Source organism: Myxine glutinosa, chromosome 11 (genome assembly GCF_964187855.1).
Source record: "Myxine glutinosa chromosome 11, kmMyxGlut1.1, whole genome shotgun sequence".
NCBI classification, from domain to species: domain Eukaryota; kingdom Metazoa; phylum Chordata; class Myxini; order Myxiniformes; family Myxinidae; genus Myxine; species Myxine glutinosa.
Genome location: NC_136271.1, coordinates 18,769,407 through 18,794,865, shown reverse-complemented (window position 1 = coordinate 18,794,865; position 25,459 = coordinate 18,769,407). Strand labels below are relative to the sequence as shown.

Below are 25,459 nucleotides of genomic sequence, written 5' to 3'. Positions count from 1 at the left end.
GAATACTGAAGCGCTCAGTGAATGCTCGAAAACGGGAGAACCGACTTAACACCGTCTTTTAAATGGCTGCAGGATTTATGATGCAAAAGCCCAAGTTTGAAGCACTGGATCAATGATTTGTTGTCAGATCTTATTATGTTAGGAAAGAAACCCCAGACGAACTAGGGTACCGACTTCCTCCGTGCACACTGCACAGGCGTGCTTCTTTCTGCTCCGAGAAAACGACTTCTGAAGCTGAAGATGCTGTTCTTGATTTGTATCTTCCAGCCATTACCTATACTGTTAATCATCCGGATGTGTCTGCTCCTTTCTCTCCTTATTCATTGATTTTAGGCTTTTGTATCGATTTCATGTGCGTATCTCCACCGTGTAAACAAGTTTACATAGCCAATAGGGCTCTGTCCTTCATCCTTTATTTATTTATTTATTTTCTCTCTCTCTCTCTCTCTCTCTCTCCCTCTCTTTCTCTCTCTCTCTCTCTCTCTTTCTCTTCTCCCTCTCACTTTCCTCCCCCTCACCTCTCAGCTCCCACATTTGCTGTCGCGTGCGTGCAATCACAAAGTGTTGCTGCTCAGCATTTATCATGATGCGTGTCATATTTGGTGCTGCTGTTTTTACCTTTTCCTATTTTCATTTTCTTATTCGATCCTCATTGTTTCAGGAATCTTTTAATGCTTACCTATTTTTTCACTCTTTTATGAGTTGGTGAGTAAGAGAGAGAAAACATTCGATGCCACGGTGGTTTGCTCCAAGGCACCGTGTGTTAAGATGCATTCTTGCAACATGGTGAGCGTAGAACAAATTTCTGCTTTGGAATTGTTGGTTCAGAACAAAGGTTTCACGTTTACAACACCTCTCAAAATTTCAGTCCAGCAAGTTGTTTTGTCTGTCTGCAAATCGGTCGGAATTTGCAATGTTTTAGCCGCATCGGCGATGAACTAATGCATCGTTATTTTTGTCACTGAGGAGGAAATGGTGGCACAGCTTGTTGAGACAGGCTTGTTTGGGGCACCCCAGGGTTTCTTCACTGTTGGATTCACCCTCTGTTGAAGTCATCATTTCTAGCATCTCTCTTTTTCTAAAAACGACACTTTTTCATCATTGTTGAGGCAGTTGCTGTAAAGATTGTTTCATTTGACCAGGATGAAAACAGTTTTACTTTTTTGTAGGCTGAATATTCTCCTCACTTGGTAAATTGTGAGGAGACAATGGAGCATCAATACCAGGTGGGGTTGACTCAGCCTGTCATCCTTCCAAGGTCGGCGAAATGAGTACGAGGGTACTGGGTCCTCTCTCAAGGAGGTTGGTGGCAGGATTTGCACGCCGGCCGCCGTAAAAACACCTCATTCCATAGCACACACACACAGTGGTGTGTGTCGGGATGGTGCTGAGGAGTCGTCCAAGGACGCAGCGACGTGCTGATCCAGCGTACACTCCCATTTATATATATATATAATGGAGCATCGACATAGTTTGTCTGTTGATCTCTCCGGCAAAGATAAAATGCCGACAGATTGTTCAATGGAAACCCATGTGGCCAATTAGGACATTCAAAACTTTAATCGTCCATAAATCATCCTAATAGAGCAACCCAGCATCACATCTGTCTCTTCTGGATTTTGTTTGGAATCTAATGTTTTCAACATTATTGGAATCTCCTGCGAAGAGACCGAAGCACAAGGTCTGTTGCCCAGAACCTCCTCACAAGCTCCAGTATGCACACATTCTTCGAGAACCTGCCTTCTGGTTAAACTTCCAAAATCCTGGCTGACCTGTACACCTCAACATCTTTGTTCCTCACTTCTCCTGTCTATGGAATCACCTTCTAGAGGCCTTTCTTTCCCACTCTTCCCTCCAGAACTTTGAGCAGGCAGTGCACCACCACCCATGCCATCCCCCTCCTGACCTATGATCTTTATTACCCCATTAATCTTTCTGAACCCTCTTTCTTGCTGTTTTAAATGTTTCCTTCCCTTTTCTGTAGTTATTCTCCTTAAATGGTCACCCCAACAGTTTTGTGAATAAGTGTATGCAAAGGGGGTAACTAAATGGTGAGACCACACAACCCAAACCAAAGTGTTGGCGTGCTCTCCTCTACATGACCAACTTATCAGATGCTATGGCCCGCCTGTTAGTTCTGTTTGAATTTGGCATCTCGCACACAGACCTGAGGCTACCATTAAGCACAGGATCATGCAACTATAAAAGACCAATTCAATCGGGAGGAAAAAATTGTCCGTTATCTACAAAATACATTGTAGCAACTGCGCAGCCCATAATGTTGGAGAGACTTCAAAGTGATTGAAAACAAGGCCATATAAACATCAGTTAGCCATACACAGTTATCCATATGAGGAGCCTTTCTCCCAGGTCGCAACGCACAGCATCGGGCAAGGTCAATTATTCATGTTTGCTGACATTATTGGACAAGCGGACATCCGAACGTCCAGACAGCTGAAAGAGGGTTCTGGTATTCGAATGACAATTCAATTAATGGTCATGCCAATTTACATCCGGGGTATCAAGCTTTATCGAGCGATAAAGTTATTGGAGCATGGAATGAAAGTATTGGAAAGGGTGTTGGAGAGGAAGATAAGGAAGAAAGTGAAGATTGACGAAATGCAGTTTGGATTTATGCCAGGAAGAGGAACGGCAGACGTGCTTTTTATTGTGAGGCAGTTGCAGGAGAAGTATATGGAGAGGAGGAAGAAGTTGTTTCTTGGGTTTGTTGATCTGGAGAAAGCATTCGATAGGGTTCCACGTGAAGTAGTGACATGGGCATTGAGGAAGTTAGGAGTGGAGGAATGGTTGATCAGAGTAGTGATGGCAATTTACAAAAGAGCGCGCACAGCTGTAAGGACGAAGGACGGGAACAATGGTGAGTTTGAGGTGAAGGTGGGAGTGCATCAGAGGTCGGTACTAAGTCCACTACTATTTGTAGCTGTGATGGAGGTGCTGGCTCAAAACGTAAAGGAGGGTTTACCGTGGGAGTTGTTGTATGCAGATGATCTGGTGTTGATTGCAGAAAGTATGGATGGACTGAAGGAGAAGATGAACAAGTGGAAGGAATGTATGGAGACAAAAGGTCTGAAGGTGAATATCGGAAAAACGAAGGTGATGGCAAGTGGTAAAGCATGTGGTGAGGTGGAAAGAACTGGGAAGTGGCCGTGTGCTGTGTGCAGGAAGGGTGTCGGAGTGAATTCCATTCAATGTACAATGTGCGCTGAGTGGGTTCATCAAAAATGTAGTGGTTTGAGAGGGTCATTAACCAGTGTAGCAGCTACATTCAAGTGTAAGGTGTGCACTGAGGGAGCTGCAGATGGAGGAAATGTTGAGTTGGATCTTGGAGATGGCGTGAAGCTGGAAGGTGCGAAAACATTTTGTTACCTTGGAGACATGCTGAATGGAGAAGGTGGATAAGACTCGGCAACGGTTGCTCGAGTGAGATGTGCATGGAAGAAGTTTCGGGAACTGAGTGGCGTGCTGACGAGGAGGGGAGTGTCATTGAAGATGAAGGGAAAGGTGTATGCTGCATGTGTGAGAAGTGTTATGATTTATGGGAGTGGGACATGGGTAATGAACGTAGAGCAGCAACGAAGGCTGGAAAGGGCGGAAATGCGAATGGTTCGGTGGATGTGTGGAGTATCGTTGAGAGAGAGGAAGAAAAATGATGAATTGCGAAAGATGATGGGAATAGAGCCTGTGATTGATGCTGTGAAGAGAAACAGGTTGAGATGGTTTGGTCATGTGTTGAGGAAGGATGAAAGTGATTGGTTGAAAAGAGTGATAGAGATGAATGTGGAAGGAAGGAGAGGACGGGGAAGACCGAGAAAGACTTGGCTAAAGACGGTCAAAGAAGAAATGCGGGCAAGGGGGTTAACAAGGGGAGATGCAGAAAATAGGGCAAAATGGAGAACATTGTCATGGGGACCACAAGGCTAACCCCCACTCTTGCAGGGAAAATGGCCTTAAAATGCCTGTTTTTTTTTTGTTGTTTTTTTTGTTTTTTTTTGTATACTGAATCGAGGCTCGTGAAAGAGCTAACATTTACTTCACAAACAAATCAACCGGACAAACAAAATATATAAAAAGAGGGAGCGGAAGACAGGATGGGGAGAGAAGGGGAAGCACACAAACATAACATTTGAGAGCAGGGAGATGTGATGGAACACTTCCCCCATCCAAAACCTTGATCTTCTTATTGGGGGAAGATAAGAGATGGTGGTGAACAGCTCTTTTAAAGACCTGGAGGGTGGAGTGGGATTGAAGAGACTGAGGGAGTTTATTCCAGAGGCGGGAGAAAAGAGGAATGAAGGAGGGAAGGTGAGCAGAGAGTCTTGATTTCGGCAGTTTAACCATAAGAGGGTTGCAGGCAGATCTTGTGCGACCTGTAGGAATATTTGGGGGACAGAGCCCAGAGAGAGCTGGGGGGCAAGGCCAGAGAGGAGTCGGTAGAAGACGGAAAGACCACCAACCTGCCTGCGGTGAGTGAGTGAAAGGCCCTTGGAGTTAGCTTCATCGCGGGAGATTCCAATGATTCTGAGCGCTTTGGCTTCAACAGCGTGAAGAGGAGCTAGGTGTGAGGGAGGAGCACCAGCCCAGAGGGGAGAGCAGTATTCCTTTGAGCTGCAGATGAAAGCCTTGTATGTGGTGAGGAGCTCAGGTGTGCCAAGGAAGGACTTCGCACGACGGAAGATGCCCAGTCGGCGACTGGTTTTGGAGGCCAGATTTGAAATGTTGTTTTCCCAGGAAAGTTCATGGCAGATAACCACCTTTAAAAAACCACCTTTAGAGGCCATTTTTCCCCGCAAAGTGGGGGTTGGCCTTTTTCGGGCACCGTGGTTGTTGTTGTTTTTGTTGGTCCCCTTTTTGAAGCAATGTTTTACGGCCAGATGCCCTTCCTGCCGCCAACCCTTTTTGTCGCCTTTTACGACAAACAGGGAATTACCAGTGAACTGGTACTCAATTTGCTGACCTCGGAAGGATGACAGGCTGAGTCAACCCCCCTGGCGTTAATTCAGCGATCGACCGGGATTCGAATCCAGGATCCTAGGATCCTAAGCTGGCACCCTAGCCGCTAGCCCAACACCAGGCAGATAGTGAGACCCAAAAGCTTGACCTTGTTGTTGTTGTTGTTGTATCAAGCATTACGTCACCAGCTCAAATATCAGTAAACAGGCAGAACATTTGTTAATCACTGAACACTTTCAAAGAACACAAATCAATGCAGTAATAAGGATAATAGCAAAGTGATGATAACTCAGGTGCCAACAATCAGGACGATTCATCTTTTGACTTTGGGTATGAATGGCACACCGTGTACATGTTTTAAATCGGAAGAACGTGTTGCATGCTTGGAACAATATCGCCAGTAGGGAATGTACTCTCTTAGTAGTAATAATAATGATAAGGATAATAACATCGCTGAGTCTAAAGCATCATATTGTAAGCGAGCATGAAAATATATAATTAAGGCGAAAAGGATTTTGAATACAAATGTAACTCAACTATGTAGATTTGCGCATACATTTGACTCACTCCACCCTCCCTGCCACTCCTGTAATGAGTGGGTATTTCTAGTACATGAAAGTTTTCAAGTTGGGAAACTTCCCCTCAGCTGCAAACAAGCCATCATTTATTTCTTACCAAAAATAGTAAAACACTCAACTCCAACAAAATTTGCATCCTGTGTTCTTACTTTCTATGGACTGCAAGATTTCCTCCAAAATCCTTGCTCCTCGCTAAAAGTCGGTTGTCTTTTCTGTGTGCCACCTGATCAAAATTGTGCTCCTGGACACTCAATTTATGAAAACATCGGAGCTGTTATTGATGTTATAGATGTGTGTGGCATTACGCATTTGAGTATTGGTTTAAATTTTTTGGGTCAAGAGAAAGCCTTTGATGGTATTGATCATAAATAGCGACTTGCTGTTTTGAAGGGTTTTGATTTTGGTGACATGCTTGTGTCGTGCATTGCGTTGCTATACCACAATCTTATTATATAGAATAGAGCAAACGTGTATGGTTATGTATGTGACCAAAACGTCTTCTTCTTCAAATATAATTATTAACACCCTCTTAATTAACCCTCTTAATTACGTTTAGACTACTGAAACCCCTCAGACCGTTGACGACCCTTTAATTTCCCCAAGACCCTTAATACCACCAAGACCCCTGAGACCCAAAATACCCTCAAAGATCCAAAAGACCCTGAAGACCCCAAACACTCAAAATACCCTTGAAGGCCCTGAGGCTCAAAGAGACCCTGAAGACCCAAAATGGCCTTGAATACCCAAAAGACCCAAAATGGCCCTGAAGAATATGGCCCTGAATGGCCCATGGCCCTGTTTGAGGGGTTAAAGACCCCTGCTGTTCACCACCATCTCTTATCTTCCCCCATCCAAAACCTTGATCTTTTCTACCCCTGCTAATTTCACCCCAAATCCACTTTTTTGAAATACCAACTTCTTTCCTGGAAGTCCTTGGTGTCCTTGTGTTTTATACCTCTCCCGCCTCCCCCCAAGCCCTCTCCCTCCCACACATCTCCCGATGTCCCTGCTCTCAAATGTTGTGTTTGTGTGCTTCCCCTTCTCTCCCCATCTTGTCTACCGCTCCCTCTTTTTATATATTTTGTTTATCTGTTTGATTTTATTTTTTTTGTGATAAATGTTAGCTCTTTCACGAGCCTCGATTCTGTATCCCCCCCCCCCAAAAAAAAGGCCCAAAATACCCCGAAGACCCAAAGCACCCCGAAGACCCCAAAGACCCAAAACACCCTTAAAGACCCAAAAGACCCTTAAATACCCCCAAATAACCAAAATACCTCAAAGACTCTTAAAGACTCACAGGAAACGAAAGCTCCTGAAGACTCAAAACACCCCAAAGACCCAAAATACCTTTAAAGGCCCAGAGGATCCAAAAGACCTTGAAGGCCCAAATGCCCCTGAAGACCCAAAACACCATAAAGACCCAAAAGACACCGAAATGGTCAAAGATGCCTATACCACTGAAACGACGTGTGGTGAGGCGCGCGGAGCGTGCTGAGTCACGCTAGTATATATAATTAAAGGCAAACAATGAGTTGATTCCTCCTTTCCTGTATCGAGGCATAAAGCGTCCCTTATCAGAGTCCCTTATCAGGACTCCCTTATGTTCTTTCAATTGTACCTCTTTTTGTCTGGTTGCAGTGGAAACTATCAAGTTTCTCTGTTTTACCTGATAGATGCCCCATCACAGGGTGTTTCAAAAAAGTGGGCTATTTGAACATTTTATTGTAAAAAAAAATTACAAAATATTGCAAGTTCAGTGACACATTGATGGAAAGGGTACACCGTTGTAATTGTTATTTTCAATGTGTGCTCCGCCTCTGTTCAAACAGACTTTTATCCTGACTCCAAAATTCTCCACAACCCGTCTACAAGTGGCTGGAGTGGTAACCTGATGGTGGTCCACCACCTCCTGCTCCAGGGCAGCCAGGGTTTGAGGTTTATTGGCATAAACTTGACCTTTGGCAGCACCCCAAAAGAAAAATAATCCAATGGATTAAAATCCGGGCTGTGGGACACCCACTTATGCGCTGTGCCCAGGCTGATGACATGATTTCCAAACGGCTGGTGGAGCAGGTTGATGGTTTCACCTATAGTGTACGGTGGAGCACTGTCCTGCATAAACCACGCATGTCTGAGTTGCGTTGGAGACGGTCGTTGAGCAAGATTAGCATTGAATCAGCCAGCATAAGACCTCACAGTACCGCTTGCCGTTGACTGTCACCATCTTACCATTGGCGTCCTCAAACCATTATGGTCCCAGCATACACCATCTTTTGACCTCGCAGTTGACTGTCACTGTCTTACCATTGGTGTCCTGAAACGAATACGGTCCCAGCATACCCCATCTGACATTCAATGCACAGAAGCAAGTGGACTTGGTGTCCTTGAAACACATCTCAGGCACCTCCTCAGGAAGCTCAGTACCCCAGAAGATGTTGTTGTGATTGTTGTTGATAGCCCCATTCAAATGGAAGTGTGCTTCATCACTGAACCACAAGGAGTTCATCCAATTTGGGTACCTTTTCCATTCAGTCACTGAACCAATCACACATTGGTAATCATCTTTCCATGTCATTCTGAGTTAGTTTTTATCTTACAGATATGATGGCGGGGTAGAGCTTGATTTCAGAAATGAGAATGCGCCACACAGATGAGGTTGAAATCACCAGTTCTCGGGAATGCCGGTGGTGGGATTTCTCAGGACTTTCAATGGCAGAATCTCTCACAAGATCAATGTTCCCTTGGTCCTTTGTAACACTTGGTGGGTGGCTACTGTTGCCTTTGTTTTTATTTTTCATGCTTCCATGTGCTTGGAAGTGCTCCACAAACCGCTGAATGCTCCCATTGGAAGGTCCATTAAGGGTGTGAACATTGTAATATTGACAGTATAGTTGGCGCATCTGCACATAGGATTTTGTCTCAAACGACAGTCACAATTTTCACTTTATGTTCCACTGTGAACACCATAGTTGATGTAGGGTCCTACTGACTACATGTTAGAAATGGCATACCACCACCACCACCATAACATGCAAGAGAGAAGGATATGGCATTAGAAACGACAGAATATCAGGCTGCTCAAATAGTCCACTTTGTTTTAAACACCCTGTAGTCATTGCATATGCAGATGTTACTTGTCATATAATTCGGTCTCAAGATGATGTACCTGAGCTGCTCAAGCCAGTTAACACCTTTGACATGGCAAGCTCAGCTTGGGAATATTGGACTGTTTTTCATCTTACTTTGGATTATCGATGGGTTTTCTTTCCCTTAATCACCTGGCAAATTGTCCTGGAAGAACGATGGTGTTTACTATTTGGTTGTGCATTTTGGTATTGTTGGAAATAGTCCCCAAAAATTGGGATTGATTGATTGACAAAATTTACTCTAAGCTCCAAAGGTGTAGTGTCTCCTCATTAAGTTATCCTCTTGTAGAAGATCAATACTTGTTAATAATTTAGTTGCTTCCACTCTTTGGCACACACGTTTATATTCCTGCAGCCACCAGTGTGACTTATTAAGACCATCCAGAAGCACATGTTTGATTTTTCGTTGTGGGGGCGGTTTCTGAGGGTTCCGACCAGATGTGCTCAGCCTTCTACATCGTGAAAGTGGTCAAGGGCTCGTGGTATTACCAGCAGGGTCATGACCTTCCGTCTACTTGTGTGCAGGCCCTACAAGCCCTACAAGCTTTCCGTATGCGATGTCAACGCCACATCCTTTGGGTTTGATGGTCTGACCGAGTCTCAAACAGGATAATTTGTGAGATCACTAGACTTGGTCTGATCACACTCGATATTGCAAGGAAACACTACTCCCTGTTTGGACATGTCCGCTACTTAAGTGAACATGTACCAGTTCATATCCCTGGAATGAATTTGCCATGAACCTTTACCATGGTCACCGGCCCGATCGAACCTGCACGGTCCTCGAGGATGACAAAAACTCTCTTGTCTCTATGCCAGTGAGTCGATGAGATTGGCCTAAGTCCACGTGATTGTTGGTAGAATGCGGAAGACCAACAGTTGTGGGGATTGTTACACCACTTAGTTGACAATGCAGAGTAATAGTAGTCGTAGTAGTAGTAGTAGTAGTAGTAGTACCGGTAGTAATTTTGCCAATGGCTACAAGGTGCTGCCCTATGGATACAAGGCTCGATAAGTTCTTCTTTGGCCAAGAGAAAGAGACATCCTCACCATATCTATTGCAATTGTACTTTAATGGAAGAATCACATGAGAGGAAAAATTAGACAAATTGTTAAATGTTATTTCAAAGAATTGTACTGTGTACACAACATGCCACATGGTATTAATTTTTTAATTATCCATCTGAATTTGTTACTTTCCTTCCAACTTTGTCTAAAGAGCAGAGACAGAAGTTGGAAGTTTCATTTTCCTTGTTGGAACTTGCCACGGCGGTGAACATTTTATAATGCGGAAAACCTCATGGAATGTATGGCCTAAACGTTTTTTTAAATGCAGTTTTCTAGGACTCCTGGGCCAAATATTACAGGTTAATCAGAACTCAACAGATGGCGAACTTCCATTTACCTTCCCAAAATGTTGATTCTCAACTGAATGAGAATTGGAAACTTATCTCTGTGTTGTGTACAGACTATAAAATTTTAGCTAAAGTTCTATCCCTTTGGCTAAAACTTGAATGAATATATATTGGTCAAATAATATCAATCATTTTGTGTTCGTGGATGTTTTCGTATTCGTGGATTGTATTCGTGTAATAGATCTTACTATAATTCACCAAATGTCTGTCTGCCTGTCTGTCCATCTGTTCCCAGGTACCACAAAAACTCCTGAACCGATCACCGATATTTTGGGTGGGTAATCCTGGGACCCCCTGGAGTAAAATAGGGTATATTTTTTTCCAAATTTTCCAGTTTTTCCAAGCACAATGGAATAATATTTACCGATATAAACAGTGATGTGGCTTTTATTGAAATTCTACAAATTCTGTTTAGATTTTGATGATTTGCGTGTGATATGATTTAACGGATGTTTATATAAATCGTTTAAAATAAAAAAAGCCTTCAATTTCTGATATTTTGCCTTTTCATTTGGGCCTCGCAATTGAAGCCCCGCCGGTAGGGCAGGTACCGTTGCTGGTATTTAATAATATATTGTTACGGTACGCGGTTAAAGACGGTATATTTGCCGAGCGGAGGCTCCGCGACCGAACAGTTATTCCCCTAACTAAAACCCGATTTACCCCAAACTTTGGCCGGATCGCGCCACCGCTATTCAATCGGGAAACCTCTAAAGCGACCGAATGCAAAGAGGAAGAAGACGTACAGAAGAGTAACTGGGTTTATTATTTACACACATATAAGCAAGAAGAAAGCAGTCACGTTTATTTACAGGGACATGAGACGCAGGTGACACAGTGAAATCTTTAGCTTATACAGACTTATTGTTACTACCCAGGACAGCACGAACAAAACAAACTCACGTACGCAAATGGATGGAAATTGCAGGCAGGAATGACAGGAGGTGGGTGGCTGGAGGAAGGCACGGAGCTGGCTGGAGTTTGATCCCGCACGGGACGTCGGGCTGGACCTCGATGGCCGCCGATGCCACCGATCCTGTCGTGTGCGCGGGGTAGCGGGTCGGAGCTGCTTGGTGGAGCCAAGCCAACGCTGCTGGTGGGGGGTCTGGCGTGACGGGTTCTCTCTCCCTCTCTCACTAACTCCAGGACTCTTTCTCTCTTGCTTAGTCCAACTCTTCCTCACCACCGACAACTCAACGCAACCCCTCCACTCTACGCAAACACTGACCACCACTGACGACCAACCCAGCTCTGACCAAAAAAACCACACACTCCGCTCTTGTCGTAGCTCATCCCGTAAAAGCTCATCTGCCTTTTTGGAACGCCCCAGCTGCGGGTTATATAGGCCCCGCCCCTCAACCTTCGCGAACCTCCTTGATGTTTCTCTCCACACCCTCTCCAAGTCCAACCCCTTGTTCGTGGTTGGTTGAGTGGGGCTGACTCACTCCTCCCCTCTATGACGAGGTGGGGACCCGCCTTTCTTCCCCAACCCTGCCTCGTGGCCAATGGCGGAAATTGTTGGTTGGCAATGCGAATGGCAATTGACGAAAGGGGAAATGGAGGTTTTTGGGAATGGGAATGAAGGGAATCTATCTTTTTCACTTGGTGCAATGGAGTATTTAAGTTAATGGGAGACACAGCCTTACTCTAAGACACATAATAAGATATAAGCTACTGAACAAGGGTATTCTATGATTAGCTGACGTGTATACTTTTGGACTAATTACCGAGACGCCCTTTTTACCTTTATACAACTCTGGAGGCAGGAGGGGCCATATCCAACAATGTTCATCACCATCTCCAATATAATACAACACAATCAAAAAAATGCAATCCTCATATCCGCAACAATATGTTTTATTCATGATACCATTAGTTTTTGTAATAGCTTTAATAATAACTTGGGGGGCGTGCCAGTGCCTCCCCATCGCTTCTCTGACGGATTTAATCAAAAGACAGCATGTTGTACTTTACAAACATATTGCATGTCTATCTGCGAGTCTCAATCAAGATGTAAAATGAAATGGAACACGCGAAAAAAGGATATTTGTGGAATAATAAATGTTACCATTGAGATGGGACTTGTGAGGGGATCTGATTGAGATGTTTAAGATAATGAAGGGTGTGGACAAGATAGGTAAAGTGGAGTTTTTCAGCAGAGTGGACATTTCTTAGGACTGGAGGCCACAGCTTGAGGGTAAAGAAGATGAGAGTTAGGACGGTTTAAAGGCAGGGGTCGTTCAGTCGGGGAGTGGTTAATGCATCGAATGGTCTCTCCGGAAAGGTAGTGGCAGCATGGGGATGATAGGTTTAAATAGGATTTGGATAGGTACCTTAGATATGAGGGGTATGGGGATATTGGCTTGTGTGGAGGAAAGGTAGCTCATGTGTGGATGGGTAACGATACTTGGTTTGGTTAGCACAGGCATATGATGGACCGAGTTGTCTCCTCCTGCGCCAAACTTCCTTGTGTGTGGATCCGCGCTGCATTAACCTCCAATGCTTGTTTCTTCTTCTTCTTCTTCAAGCATAGATTAGAGGGCTTTTCAATATGGGCATCTTTATGAAATGGACACCAATTTTTGTTCCAAGTAAACAGATTCTAAGCTTTACAACAAAGTATATTGATCATTCGCCTTCCAACAGTACCATTTTTATTACTCTACGACAGCAGGAACCTTTTAGAATGAAGCGTAACACATGGACGGATGCTTTTCCTTTTAGTAATAAAGGATGTAGGACTGTGTCATATTAATCAAGGAAAGGCATTTAATTGTGTGGACCATAGGCATATTTACAGGGTTTTGGAGGAATTTGGTTTTGGCCCCATTTTATTATTTATTATGTTAAACTTTTTATATTAAGTGCTGTGTTCAACAGAGCTGTCCACTATCTAGTCTTGCACTCCCTTGTAATCAAACCTTCTCCATTTGTGTTCTCACATTTCTGGTTTTACTGGATCTGTCTTTACCATACGGTTTAAAGTTTCTGCTTATGCAGACGACTTTGCATTTTTGTGAAAGTTGGAGCTGAAGTAGCTGTAATGACATAAAGGTTGGAAGCATACTGTCAGGCTTGTTCAGGCCTACTAAACTGGAGTAACAGTGATGTGCTTTGGCTTCTGCCAGGAGCCTGCTCACATATTGCCTTGCTGGGATGGGGATGAACTGGCACCACTTTGGTGTTTTCCTGGAAGATTTATACTTTAAAATCCCAGAATCCAAAGGGATTGTTAGACAAAGCACCCAAAAAGTTGGGCTGCTGGAAGGGTCTTCTTTTGCAGATGTCCTATCAACGAAGAGTCTTTAGCGATCAATAATGGGACTACTTTGATGCTACGGCATAAAATCCTGTCTGCAAGCTCCTGAAAACCATTTGGCCACAATCCAGTAGAGTAATAATGACTTCTGGAATGGGAAGCGCTGGCTGCAACCTGCCTTGATTCACGTGCCCTCTTGAAAATAGGATTTTTCTTTCTTTCATTCACAATCTTACCGATGTGAATGTATCTGTTGAAACCCCTCCAGTGAAACTTCCCAAATCCAGGCTCATTGATCACTTGAATGACTTTCTTCACATTTCCCTGCTTGTGGAACCCCTTCCTCAGTTTATTCAATGATACACTTCCTTCCATTGACTACTGTGAGCAGTATTCCTCCACCTCGTCATTATTCATCCAGACCCGTGATATTTTCTCTACACATTTACGCTCCCTTACCTCTCTCCATTGTTGCATACCTTTGCTCTTCTTTCTTCCTTCTATTCATTCACCACCTTCTTGCATGTATGTTGTTCCATGCCGCCACTCTATCAGTGCATTAGTTGCCTTCTATCTTCTATCACCTCACTCTTTTATTGACTCTTGTTTTGTTTTTTTAATCTGCACTTTGTGTGCAAGGAAAAGAAAATCTCACAGGAGAGTACTGAGGAGTATTATTGAGATGACGAGGACTGGTACTCAGCTTTCTCACTAGTCTAGGACATTTCGGTACCTCACTATACACCCCCATGACCCCACTCTACACATCCTCGACTTTACCTACCTTTCGTCCAGTTGAGTTCATCACATACTGAACCCTCCGGCATCCGTCGTCTGTCGTCGTCATCGTCCTCTGTCGTCTGTCGTCCGTTAACTTTTTGACGTTAACACTCCAGCGTCCACAAATATCAACCGATTCTGATCAAACTTGACATGCAGCATCCTTACCCCAAGGACCAGGTTGGTATTACATTTCAGCCCGATCCGTTGAAAAATGGCGGACTTAGGCGACCATTTTGTTTTTGCTCATGAAAACAACATTAACACTCTAGCGTCCACAAATATTAACAGATTTTGATCAAACTTAGAATGTTTAACCCTTACCACACAAGGTAGGTTGCTATTGCATTCCATCCCGATCCGTCACAAAATGGCCGCCATAGGCCGCCATATTGTTTTCAGCTCCGAAACGACGTTAAGTCTTTAACATCCACAAATATTTATGGATTTTGATCAAACTTGGTGTGTGAGACTCTTACCACACAAGGTAGGTTGCTATCGCATGTCCAATCTTGTACGGACAACTGACCTACTTTAAAGTTGTCCAGTCAGTTCAGTTGAGTTCTGCTTCCGTGGAAGCTCTAGTTTCTTACCTTATAATGGCACACTTCCTTTGTCATCTATCTGGTCGCTTTCTCGATTTACCTTTGCTCATCATAAGTTCATGATATTATATCACAATTTCCTAATTGAGCACAGCACAATAGCTCAGCTGGTGAAAGATGTGTTTGTTCCGATGTATGAAGGCACAGTTTTGGGTACATTCTAACAAGGTTTTGACATGCATGAGAGGCAGAGATTGCAGTAATAACTGGATGCCCCAGTTATTATCCTTGACAGAAAGTCTCTAAAATTGCATAGACAGCCTGCAGAGAAGGCCAGCCTTTGGCTCAAACAATTTCCGGCCTTAAACTTTTTTCTGCATGAAGTGAGAAGCTTGTAGGCTTTGACAACCTGGCAGAAAATGGCTTCAAGGGGGTCGATCGAACCCCATTTCAGCCGATAAAGCTCCCTTGTTTCCTCCGCAGAGAGTAGTTCACTTTGTAATTGATCGCGTCAATCATAGCATGCTGGCCGGGCGATCATGGAGAATGCACATCTGCTTGACATGCAATTACAGTGCTCAAATATTTGTTTTTAGGGCTACAATTTTGTTAGAAAATCCTAGATTTGAAAAAGTGTCCACAATCTTCAGCAAAGTCAGATGTGAGTTTTTTCTGCTTGTAACTAATATGTAAAAATTACAACATCTAAAATGGGCAGATTATGATGCACTGTTTGACTAAGGAATAAGGTAATCCCTGATGGGGAATGATTGGGAGGCTTGCACCATGACGTCTCTTTTTTAGATCCCATGTAAAAAAAGGTGGAAAGAAGACATATCTGTCTTTGTTTTGTTTCTTTCTTTTCATGCACAGGAAAAAACAAACTGCAGAAACACTACATAAATTATAAAACAAATTGTTTGGAAATATGTAAAGACACATGCTGTTGTTTGTCTCTCTTTACCTACAGCTGGATCAAAGCCCAGCGAAAGGAAGAACCACCAAGTGGTGATGACAGCCAGCCCAGAGCAAAATGGTACGAGGTCATGCAATGGTGGGAAAAGGATGGGTTGTTTTTTGAAGGAAGTATTTTATGTACATATATATATTTATTTATTTATTCTTTTTTTTATATATTGTATATACATACATATATATATATATATATATATATATATATATATATATATATATATATATATATATATATAGATAGATAGATAGATAGATAGATAGATAGATATATATATATATATATATATATATATATATATATATAATCTAACAGAGGTGTTTATGCCATGATAGAAATCTACACACATAATCACTGAATTGCTGCTTTTGAATGAGACTATCTCATCTGGGGAACTATACACAAAGAATTAAGTTAAGCACCCCCCCCCGTTTTTTTACAACCTCGCACATTACAAGTTTGTTGTCGTCAAAACAGTGTAATATACCCATGATATTGCTATATTTTCTGGAGAAGTGATATTATGGTCACATAAAAACATAACAATCATGCCGTTTTCAATATTTTATTCTGAATAATTTAAGGTGAAAATTTTTGGGAATTTTAGGCATATTTTCACCTCAATTTAAGTATGGAGCTATAGGTCCATCACGGACAGTGTGGATGACGTTTATGTTTTCTAACGTACAGTCATTGTTCTGAGAAGACCTCTAGCGATCTTTGCGTCAATAACGTGTGTAGGACCCACGTGATCGGATCACTGACTCAACCAATCACTTTTTTTCACTGATCACTCAATTTCATCAATGGATAATTGCTAATGTCATACCAATCATTATTTGATCTCACATACCTTAGAATATATGCCAATGTATACATATACACAAAGAATATATATTAGGGGGTGCTTACCTTAATTCGTTGTGTAGGGGTGCTTAACTTAATTATTTGTGTATATAAAGAGATTCATGTTGATGGTTTATCCAAGATGTTGTCGCTTGGTCTCCAGAATGTTTGCAAATTCAAACAAATAATTGTGTAAATCATCCTTTTTTTTCTTGCATCTTTTGCATCCAACAGTTGCCGCAGGCAGGTGAGTCAGTGGTGGTCATTCAGTCCGAGGAGCTCTTTTATATTGGCCTCCTGATGTCCTTCTGTCTGCCACTCCTCTCACACTGTGCATCCGTGTTTTCTTGAATGTTTCCCATACATCCTGGTGTTTTCTCTCAGAAAGAGACTGCCCTTCCCTCTCTGTTGCTGTGCTCTTCCATGAGCCTCGACGTCAATATAAAAAATAAACAGTTTGAATCTACTCCACTACATGCTCAAAATACTCTTTTCCCTTCATTGCTTTATCAACCCTACCCTTCCATCTTCCCCTTGTTCAATTTCATTCCTTTCCATTGTTTGTGGTGGCTTATGTAATTTTTTTTCCTTTGTTCAATATAATGTGTACATGTTATGCTGTAAACTAAGGCCAAAGTTTGCTGCACCTCTGACAGAACAATTCTGAAAATGGCTATCTGTGAACCTCTCAGCATATTTTTGGTCAATGCGCTGCTGTCGTTAACTGTTAGCAGGCTTAGTTTTGAACCAAGTGGCTGGCAGTTTCTGTCATGTAATTGTTGTAGTGAATCCCTTATCATTTCCTAACTGTCAGCACAAGCTGTGGGAATCTAGTCAATCCTAATGACGAAATTTGGTGTGTGCCAGACGTACACTACCAGATGGGTCCTAACTTCAAATTAGCTTGCGAGGACTCTTTGTTCTTCTTGTTCGACATTATTTACAGCAGGGCTAGTCACAACATACAGCAGGGCTCTCTTAGCCGGTGTTCACCAGCTGCTGCTCATAACAATATGTCTGAAACCTTATTGCAGCCTCCTTCCAATACTTAAACTCAAAGTTAAACATTTGCAAGCTAAATCTGAATCATCATGCTATCCATCCTACTGGATTAAGTGAGAAGCCACTTGAAAACGCTGTGATTAAGGTCTTATCCCTCAAGTTAACGCCTGCATTTTATTCATGTCCACCAAAAGGCACTCCTTTGTTGAAGCAGTGAAATTATGCTTCGCTGGGGATGGGGTTTCATGTTATTCCCATAGATCTGCACCCAAATGTTTGACTGTACTTGGCATAGCCATTCATTGGCACTTCCATTTTACTCTGTTTCAAGATCTGAAATGCTCCCTGACATCGTCTGAGCAATTCCAACATGTTGGTATTCTTCTTGACAGCGACAAAGGACCTGTGAAAAAGGACCCAAGATGTGTCATCTTGGGATACCTGGAGTGAATGTCAAAGTTGTGACCACATGTCACCATGTAGGATGTGGTAACAAGGTAATCAAATCACCCGCTTTCTCGTCGGCATGCCACACTGAATAGGTCCAGGTGCTGCAGCCACTGCTCGTACATCAGCTGCCGCAGTCCCGAGACCATCTTTGTCACTGCACTGCAGGAATGGTGGGTGCCCAGAGCAGCTCACATTAGTCCACCCCGCTTCTCCAAGCATTCTCCCGATAGCAGGATTTAAGGCAATCCCAATTCTCAGGAGCCCGTTCTTCTTGGTATTCACTTTCATTTGCCACTTACTTAGCCAGTCATCAATCCTCTCTCGGTATACTTACAATTTATCAGCATCAGCGGCTGTTCCCACTCCAGGTACAGGTACACATCTTGGGTCCTTTTTCACAGGTCCTTTGTTGCTGTGAAGAAGAATACCAACATGTTGGAATTGCTCAGACGATGTCAGGGAGCATTTCAGGTCTTGAAACAGAGGAAATTGGAAGTGCCAATGAATGGCTATGACAAGTACAGTCAAACATTTGGGTGTAGATCTATGGGAATAACATGAAACCCCATCCCCAGCGAAGCATAATTTCACTGCTTCAACAAAGGAGTGCCTTTTGGTGGACATGATTAAATGCAGGCGTTAACTTGAGGGATAAGACCTTAATCACATCGTTTTCAAGTGGCTTCTCACTTAATTCTCTCCTCCACAGCTTGATGTCATCGGCAAATACGAGAACTTGTGCTTCCAGTCCTTCAACTATGTCGTCAATGGAAACCAGAAAGAGAAGTAGCCCAAGTACTAAGCCCTGGGGGACCTCATTCATGACTTCTGCCCACGCACATTTGGCACAGTTCACATTTACTCCTGCCATGTTACATAATGAAGCTCCGCAGCCATCCCACAACATTACAGTTGATGCCTACAGCCTCCAGCTTAGCCAATAGTAAGTGGTGCGAGACAGTGTCGAATGCTTTTTGGAAGTCAATAAAAACAGCATCGTCGGGTAAATGTAAGGTAAATGTAAACTTCCAACTTTTTATCGGTTGTGACTTTCTGGCAAGAGGCTCAGTTAATTTTTGTCCCACATCCATTGGACAAGCTGTCTGTCTTAAAACTATTCATGGTCTCCATTGTAGGGGGTTGGTGGGGTTTAATAGATTCATCTCCTGGTAGCATTAGTAGGTGTCCTAAAAACTCTCTTCTGTATGAAACTCGTCATTTAGCGATCTTGGATTCCGTGCCAATCATGCTCACTTGTCATGCCATCCTGTTTCAATGATCTTTGACTGCTACGGTCAGCTTCCACTTGTGTTCCCCTTTTCACCTGCCTCCCCCCGCACCCCGCCTTAATTAAATTAACCTGAATTGCCAGGCTAGATTTACTCCATGGAATCTTTGAAAACTCCATTATTTACTCTTTCCGGCATCCAGAAATATGGAATCATTTTCCATTCTTTTAACATTACAACTTTATTCCAGATACAGCGCCCTGAAAAAGTATTCACCCTCTCTCTACCCATCATACCACATTTAGTTGAACTAGAAGCACCCGCTTCCTATGTGAGCGGCCAGGGGGGTTATGTTATTGTCCTTATTAAAACGTGTTATGAACATACCTCTCTGTGTAATTCAAAACACCTCACTGCACTGAAAAACGTGGGGACAGGAATACTGTACGTACTGCAAAGGGTTGGCCACGTAGTACCCTCTCCAACCTGGAGCGGTGCTACACAATACACATTTACATGGAGAATTTGTGTCCACCTTCTTTCCCAAATCAGGACTTTGACTGGGCCTCTCAAGAATATTTATTTTCTTCTTATTCATCATGTTGGAGTAGTTTGTGAAGACTATACATTAGGATTGATTTTAAAGCATGATGAAATAAGCTCAGATGGCATCAAAATGTGAAAACTTTGGAGGGAGTGAATACTTTTGCAGGCCACTGTACTTGTCATTCTTTTCAATGGGGAAAGTTACCTTGTGTTTGTGAGGTTCCAGGAGAATGTTAGACGTTGGATGGTCTACGTGTGTTGCAAGAATTGTGAGTAACAGACCGAGAGCAGCAAGAATGGGCCTGAGAAGAGATTCTGTGCACAGCCGGAGTCTCCGGGCTTTTTTATCTGTACCCTGTGGCAGGTTGCAGGCACAGTGCTTAAACATTGATATTTCAGGATTGGAACATGTTGCTTGGTCAGGGTTAATTTAATTGCATAGGTTAAGTTACCTGGTGTCCTCTCTCTCAATGACCTTCTCGTGACCCACTGATTGCAGGTATCTCTGTTGCATTAACTGTCTATGGAGTGGTGGGGACTGCTCCGAAATAAATAAATAAATACAAATTAAACAACCTTTTGAGAAACGCATTCATTTTCAGGAAACCACTGGACGGATATGTCATCAGGTATACCAGGGGTTTACTATTTACAAGGGAATCACATTGACATGCCTTAGCAACTACCATGTTGCGTGGCAAGCTTGTGGGAGCCAAGTCGCAATTACGAAAGTGAGCGTGGGTCTACCTAATCTTGGATGCATGAATGATGACTCGAGCCATGCATTGATTAGAGAGGCTGCTTTGGTTGCAGAAATCTGATTGCATTTGTATAACGATGATACGAATGAGCTACAATGTTTTGTTTCTTTATGCAACCTGCTCTTTTGGCAAACTCAGCTGAAGCCCTCATTGTCTCCACAGTTTTTCAGATGAGCATTTTGCAAAAGTCGAAATGGATGGGGTCGTTTGATTTCCAGAACGAGAAGAAACCCGCAACGCTGCTTATAAGCACTGTGGATTCCACATTGGGACATGTCAATGCCACATTTTATACCGCAGATACAGAACTCAGCCTTTCAGGTAAATATCGGTTGTTTCACCACGTCCACCACAATTTTTAAGGTTATTTCAAATCTGTATCTTGTTGCTGTCCACATTATCGGTTATTCAGAGTGATTACCAGGCTATTTGCTTATTAATACAACCCTTCCCCAATCCTCTCCGAACCCTTTCGTGTCTTTCAACATGTGTCCCAGGACTGTTTCGAAACAGTGATGGAAACTTGGCCCTAACGCTGCTTCATGTCGAGAGTTCCGAGCATAATTTGCTCAGAAACATTGCACAAGGATGGACTATGGATGGCTTTGTAAGCAAAGTTCAGTAACTCTTCATGCATTATCAAATATAGTAAAATGTTAAGTAATGTATTATTGATTAATTTATTCATTGATATATATATATATATATATATATATATATATATATATATATATATATATATATATATATATATATATATATATATATATATATATATATATATATATATATATATATATATATATATATATATATATATATATATATATATATATATATATATATATATATATATATATATATATATATATATATATATATATATATATATATATATATATATATATATATATATATATATATATATATATATATATATATATATATACTGAAACGCAAAAGAAACTTACCACCTTTGAAACCTTGAAATATCAACAATAACACTGCGTGTAGTAAATGTGTGAACTTATTTGTGGACAATAGTGTCCTCACTGTCAGACAAAACGGTCACAGATGGTCACTTGAACCTTCAATGGTCACTTCATAGCACAGCTCTTGAACAGCCGTTTTGACCGTCAGTGATTAGCCAAGGGGTACAGGATGATTTTAATGAGCTGCACGTGATGTCTTGATATTGGCTTTAAAAAGGCCAGTGCAAAATGGGCATTTCAATCAACATGCCACGATTGTCAAGGGTTCAACGGCAGCGTGCCCTGGGCATGCTGCAAGGCGGACTGAGCTACTGTACAAACCAACAATTGCTAATTGAAACATTGACATTTTATTGATGACATGTCAAGTTTTTGACCAAGATACACCATCTCATCAGTTTGTTCTACAGTACAGAACAGCACAGGGTGCAATGTCAGTCCCCTTTCAATAGCGTGTGTGGCAGGTAGCTCAGTCCGCCTTGCAGCATGCCCAGGGCACGCTGCCGTTGATCCCTTGACAATCGTGGCATGTTGATTGAAATGCCCATTTTGCACTGGCCTTTTTAAAGCCAATATCAAGACATCACGTGCAGCTCATTAAAATCATCCCGTACCCCTTGGCTAATCACTGACGGTCAAAACGGCTGTTCAACAGCTGTGCTATGAAGTGACCATTGAAGGTTCAAGTGACCATCCGTGACCGTTTTGTCTGACATGAGGACACTATTGTCCACAAATAAGTTCACACATTTACTACACGCAGTGTTATTGTTGATATTTAAAGGTTTCAAAGGTGGTAAGTTTCTTTTGCGTTTCAGTATATATATATATATATATATATATATATATATCCCGCAATACCGTCACCGAGAGACGTTTGGTTTATGCTGCCGTTGTTTACTTGACAACTGAACTCACTTTAAGGGTCGTTTAGCTATGGGCAACCATGGAGCATGCCATGCTTTTTTTTTTTTGTATACAAGATTGAGGCTCGTGTAAGAGCTAACATTAATCACAAAAAGACAAACTGACACATAAAACATATAATAAAGGGGGGGGGAACCAAGAGGGGGGAGAGAGAGGGAAGCACAACAACAGTAGACAGCAGGGACAGTGGTAGATCTGTGGAATGGAGATGGCTGGGGGTAGGTGGACAGGATAAAACAAATGGACACTACTACGAGTTTCAGGAAAGAAAAACGGAATTTGAAAAAGGTGGATTTTGGTTATATTAAGGTGGGTAAAAAAGATCAAGGTCTTGGATAGGGGGAAAGATAAGAGATGGTGGTGAACTCTGTTTTGAAGACCGGGAGGGAGGAGTGGGATGGAAGAGAATGTGGGAGTTTGTTCCAGAGGCGGGAAAAAAGAGGAATGAAAGAATGAATGTGAGCAGAGAGTCTTGATTTTGGCAGTTTCACCATAAGAGGGTTTCTGGCAGATCTTGTGCGTCTTGCAGGAATTTTGGGGGGACAGAGCACAGACAGAGCAGGGGTAGTGAGGCCGGAGAGGAGTCGGGAGAAGACAGAAAGTCCACCAACCTGCCTGCGGTGAGAGAGAAAGAAAGGCCCACAGAATCAGCTTCATCGTCGGAGATTCCAATGATTCTGAAAGCTTTGGATTCTACACCATGAAGCCGAGCTAGGTGTGAGACAGAAGCACCAGCCCAGAGGGGAGAGCAATACTCCATCAAGCTGCAAATGAAAGCGTTGTATGTGGTGAGAAGCTCAGAGGTGCCAACGAAGGACTTTGCATGACGGACGATGCCCATTCGGAGACTGGCTTTGTAAGCCAGCTTGGAAATGTTGTTTTCCCAGGAAAGATCATGGCAGATAGTGAGAGCCAAAACCTTGAGTGACGGATCTTTGGGAGGATTTTCTAGATGGTCCTTTCAAAGAGACGATAATGAGAGTGTGAGATTTGTCAGGATTGAAAAACATGTTCCACTTATTTGACCATTTTGAAGCTCGTCAAAAGCAAGAAAACAATTTTGTTCTTCACATACATCACTCCAGGATCACAGACTCTTCCTTAGGTTGTCTGTGCATTTGACGTTTGGAAAAAGCAGCACACAAGCTTCCGGTGGGAATGAACCAGCACACCGTGACCGTTTTCCCATTTATTCATCTCTCAGCATTTTGTGGCCCTTTACTTTTTATTTAAGCGAGATCACCGACATAAATGAGTGTTTGGAAAAGAAAATGGTTCGTTTTGAAATTGAGAGCATTTGGCAGAGGAAGAAAAAGCATATAAGCCATGATTGGGTGAATGCGTTCTTGCTTTTTCTCATTTGCTGACCGACTTCGATGCAATTCTTATAGAGGACATTTCACAGCCTTTGTTTTCAAAAATCTGTGAAAGGAAAGTAAAAATCACAATAGGCTCCATGCCTTTGCAAAACTCTCCAGTGATGTGTCGTCGGTTCCGATGATCAATGTTTCGGGGGTAGTTGCACTTGGTGATTTTCAGAGTTGAAAGTGCATTTGCACCAAGTTACAGTTGACGTGAAACATAAGAACAGTCAGTGTGTCGAGGATCCAGAGAAAGCTTTGTACGTGCTCGTCAGGAAACCATGGCGAGCACACAGCTCAGAAAGCCGAGAAATGAGCAATCCGTGAGAACATTTGTTTATTTGTCGTTTTTTAAAATAAAAATGTGTTGTACATTTCAAATACAACAAAAAAAGTTCTGACAAACTCTTCTGTTTCATTATGAGCTATAATTGTTTTTTAGGGTCAAAATTGAAAGCATTTGAAATAATTCGATTTTTTTTTCGGTGAATTCAAGGTGGCTTGAATATTTTGTTTGTTTTGTTTTTTCTTACCTTGATGCAGGTCACCTTGGAAGCGGATGGAGTAACTTACGTGTATCAAGGTTTCGTGCAAGCGAAGGGCTTTGCCTCCTTCGGGTTGAAAAGGATTGGTGAGTATATGGTGATAGCGACAGCAATCGGCATGGATAGAGTGCCTTCGCGCAGCGCGACTTGCTCCTCATTCTCATTGCTCCTTACTCTCTTGCAAAGCTCTGGAGACAGAGAGCGTGGGCGAGGGCTCCACGGTGCCACACGTGCCTCAAGGCACCAGCAGCCGCTCCGTCGCCATCGCCATCCTCGTGCCATTTTTCGCGCTCATCTTTGCCGGCTTTGCTTTCTACCTGTACAAGCAGAGGTGCGTTTGCGCCGTTCGGCATGCACTCGCCCTTGTGCAGAAAGTGATCGTCATAAAATAATTGAACTTCACCCTCGACGCCACAATTTTAATCTCAGGTGTGTGACGTGTGGTGCGCCCTCTGAAGTAATAACAAATAACGCGTGTCGTTTTCTACCGTGACAGGTCAATCCCCAAGCCCCGTTTCACTGCCTACACCGACCACGAGAACAGGAACGGACAGACGGTGTTTGAAAACATGATTTATGACAGCAACCTGAAACCCCATGAGAGTAAAGCCGTGAGGTTTGATCCACGGCTGGACACGGTTTGCACTGTGGTAAATATGAGCATGTCAAGCAACCACCGTTCCTTGACTTCAGATGATTCGCAGTTGTAAAGGAAAAGGCCTCTAATTGAGCCAAGCTGAATTCAGATGCTGGATTGAAACAACCACTCGTAATTATGGATCATTAGAAGTCATCACCACCGGGAGTGTATTTTTGCCAAATAGAACAAATTGCATTTTATATTTCAAAAATGGAGCACTAGTTGTGATTTAATTGTTGAGAAATAGGTCACTGTGACATACTCTTTCAAAACTTTCGCCACTTTTTTTTACTTTAAATGAGCAAAATGCACCGCTCCAAAATTATCCGATTGATGATGATATGAAATGAAAACTAAAAAGATTATGATGATGTCATCAGTACCAAAGCTAAAAATGGGGATAAACTAAGGTGTAATCGCATTTCAAAAAGACTCTTTCAAAAAAAAAAAGACAATTTCTAAATATGTAAAGTTTTCAGGTTGAGAAACGCAT

The 25,459-nt window shown here is 42.5% G+C and overlaps 1 protein-coding gene across 1 annotated transcript in view; it reads left to right on the top strand.

Annotated features, from left to right (window-relative positions):
• The window catches only part of LOC137436088 (CUB and sushi domain-containing protein 3-like), a 1,358,203-nt gene that overhangs the window by 1,328,283 nt on the left and 4,461 nt on the right, over nt 1–25,459 (top strand). The window contains exons 65-70 of the mRNA XM_078786463.1: nt 15,665–15,730; nt 20,664–20,822; nt 20,999–21,108; nt 24,325–24,412; nt 24,513–24,657; nt 24,823–24,976. Coding sequence (XP_078642589.1) covers nt 15,665–15,730; nt 20,664–20,822; nt 20,999–21,108; nt 24,325–24,412; nt 24,513–24,657; nt 24,823–24,976 — 722 coding nt within the window. The remainder of the gene's footprint in view (nt 1–15,664; nt 15,731–20,663; nt 20,823–20,998; nt 21,109–24,324; nt 24,413–24,512; nt 24,658–24,822; nt 24,977–25,459) is intronic.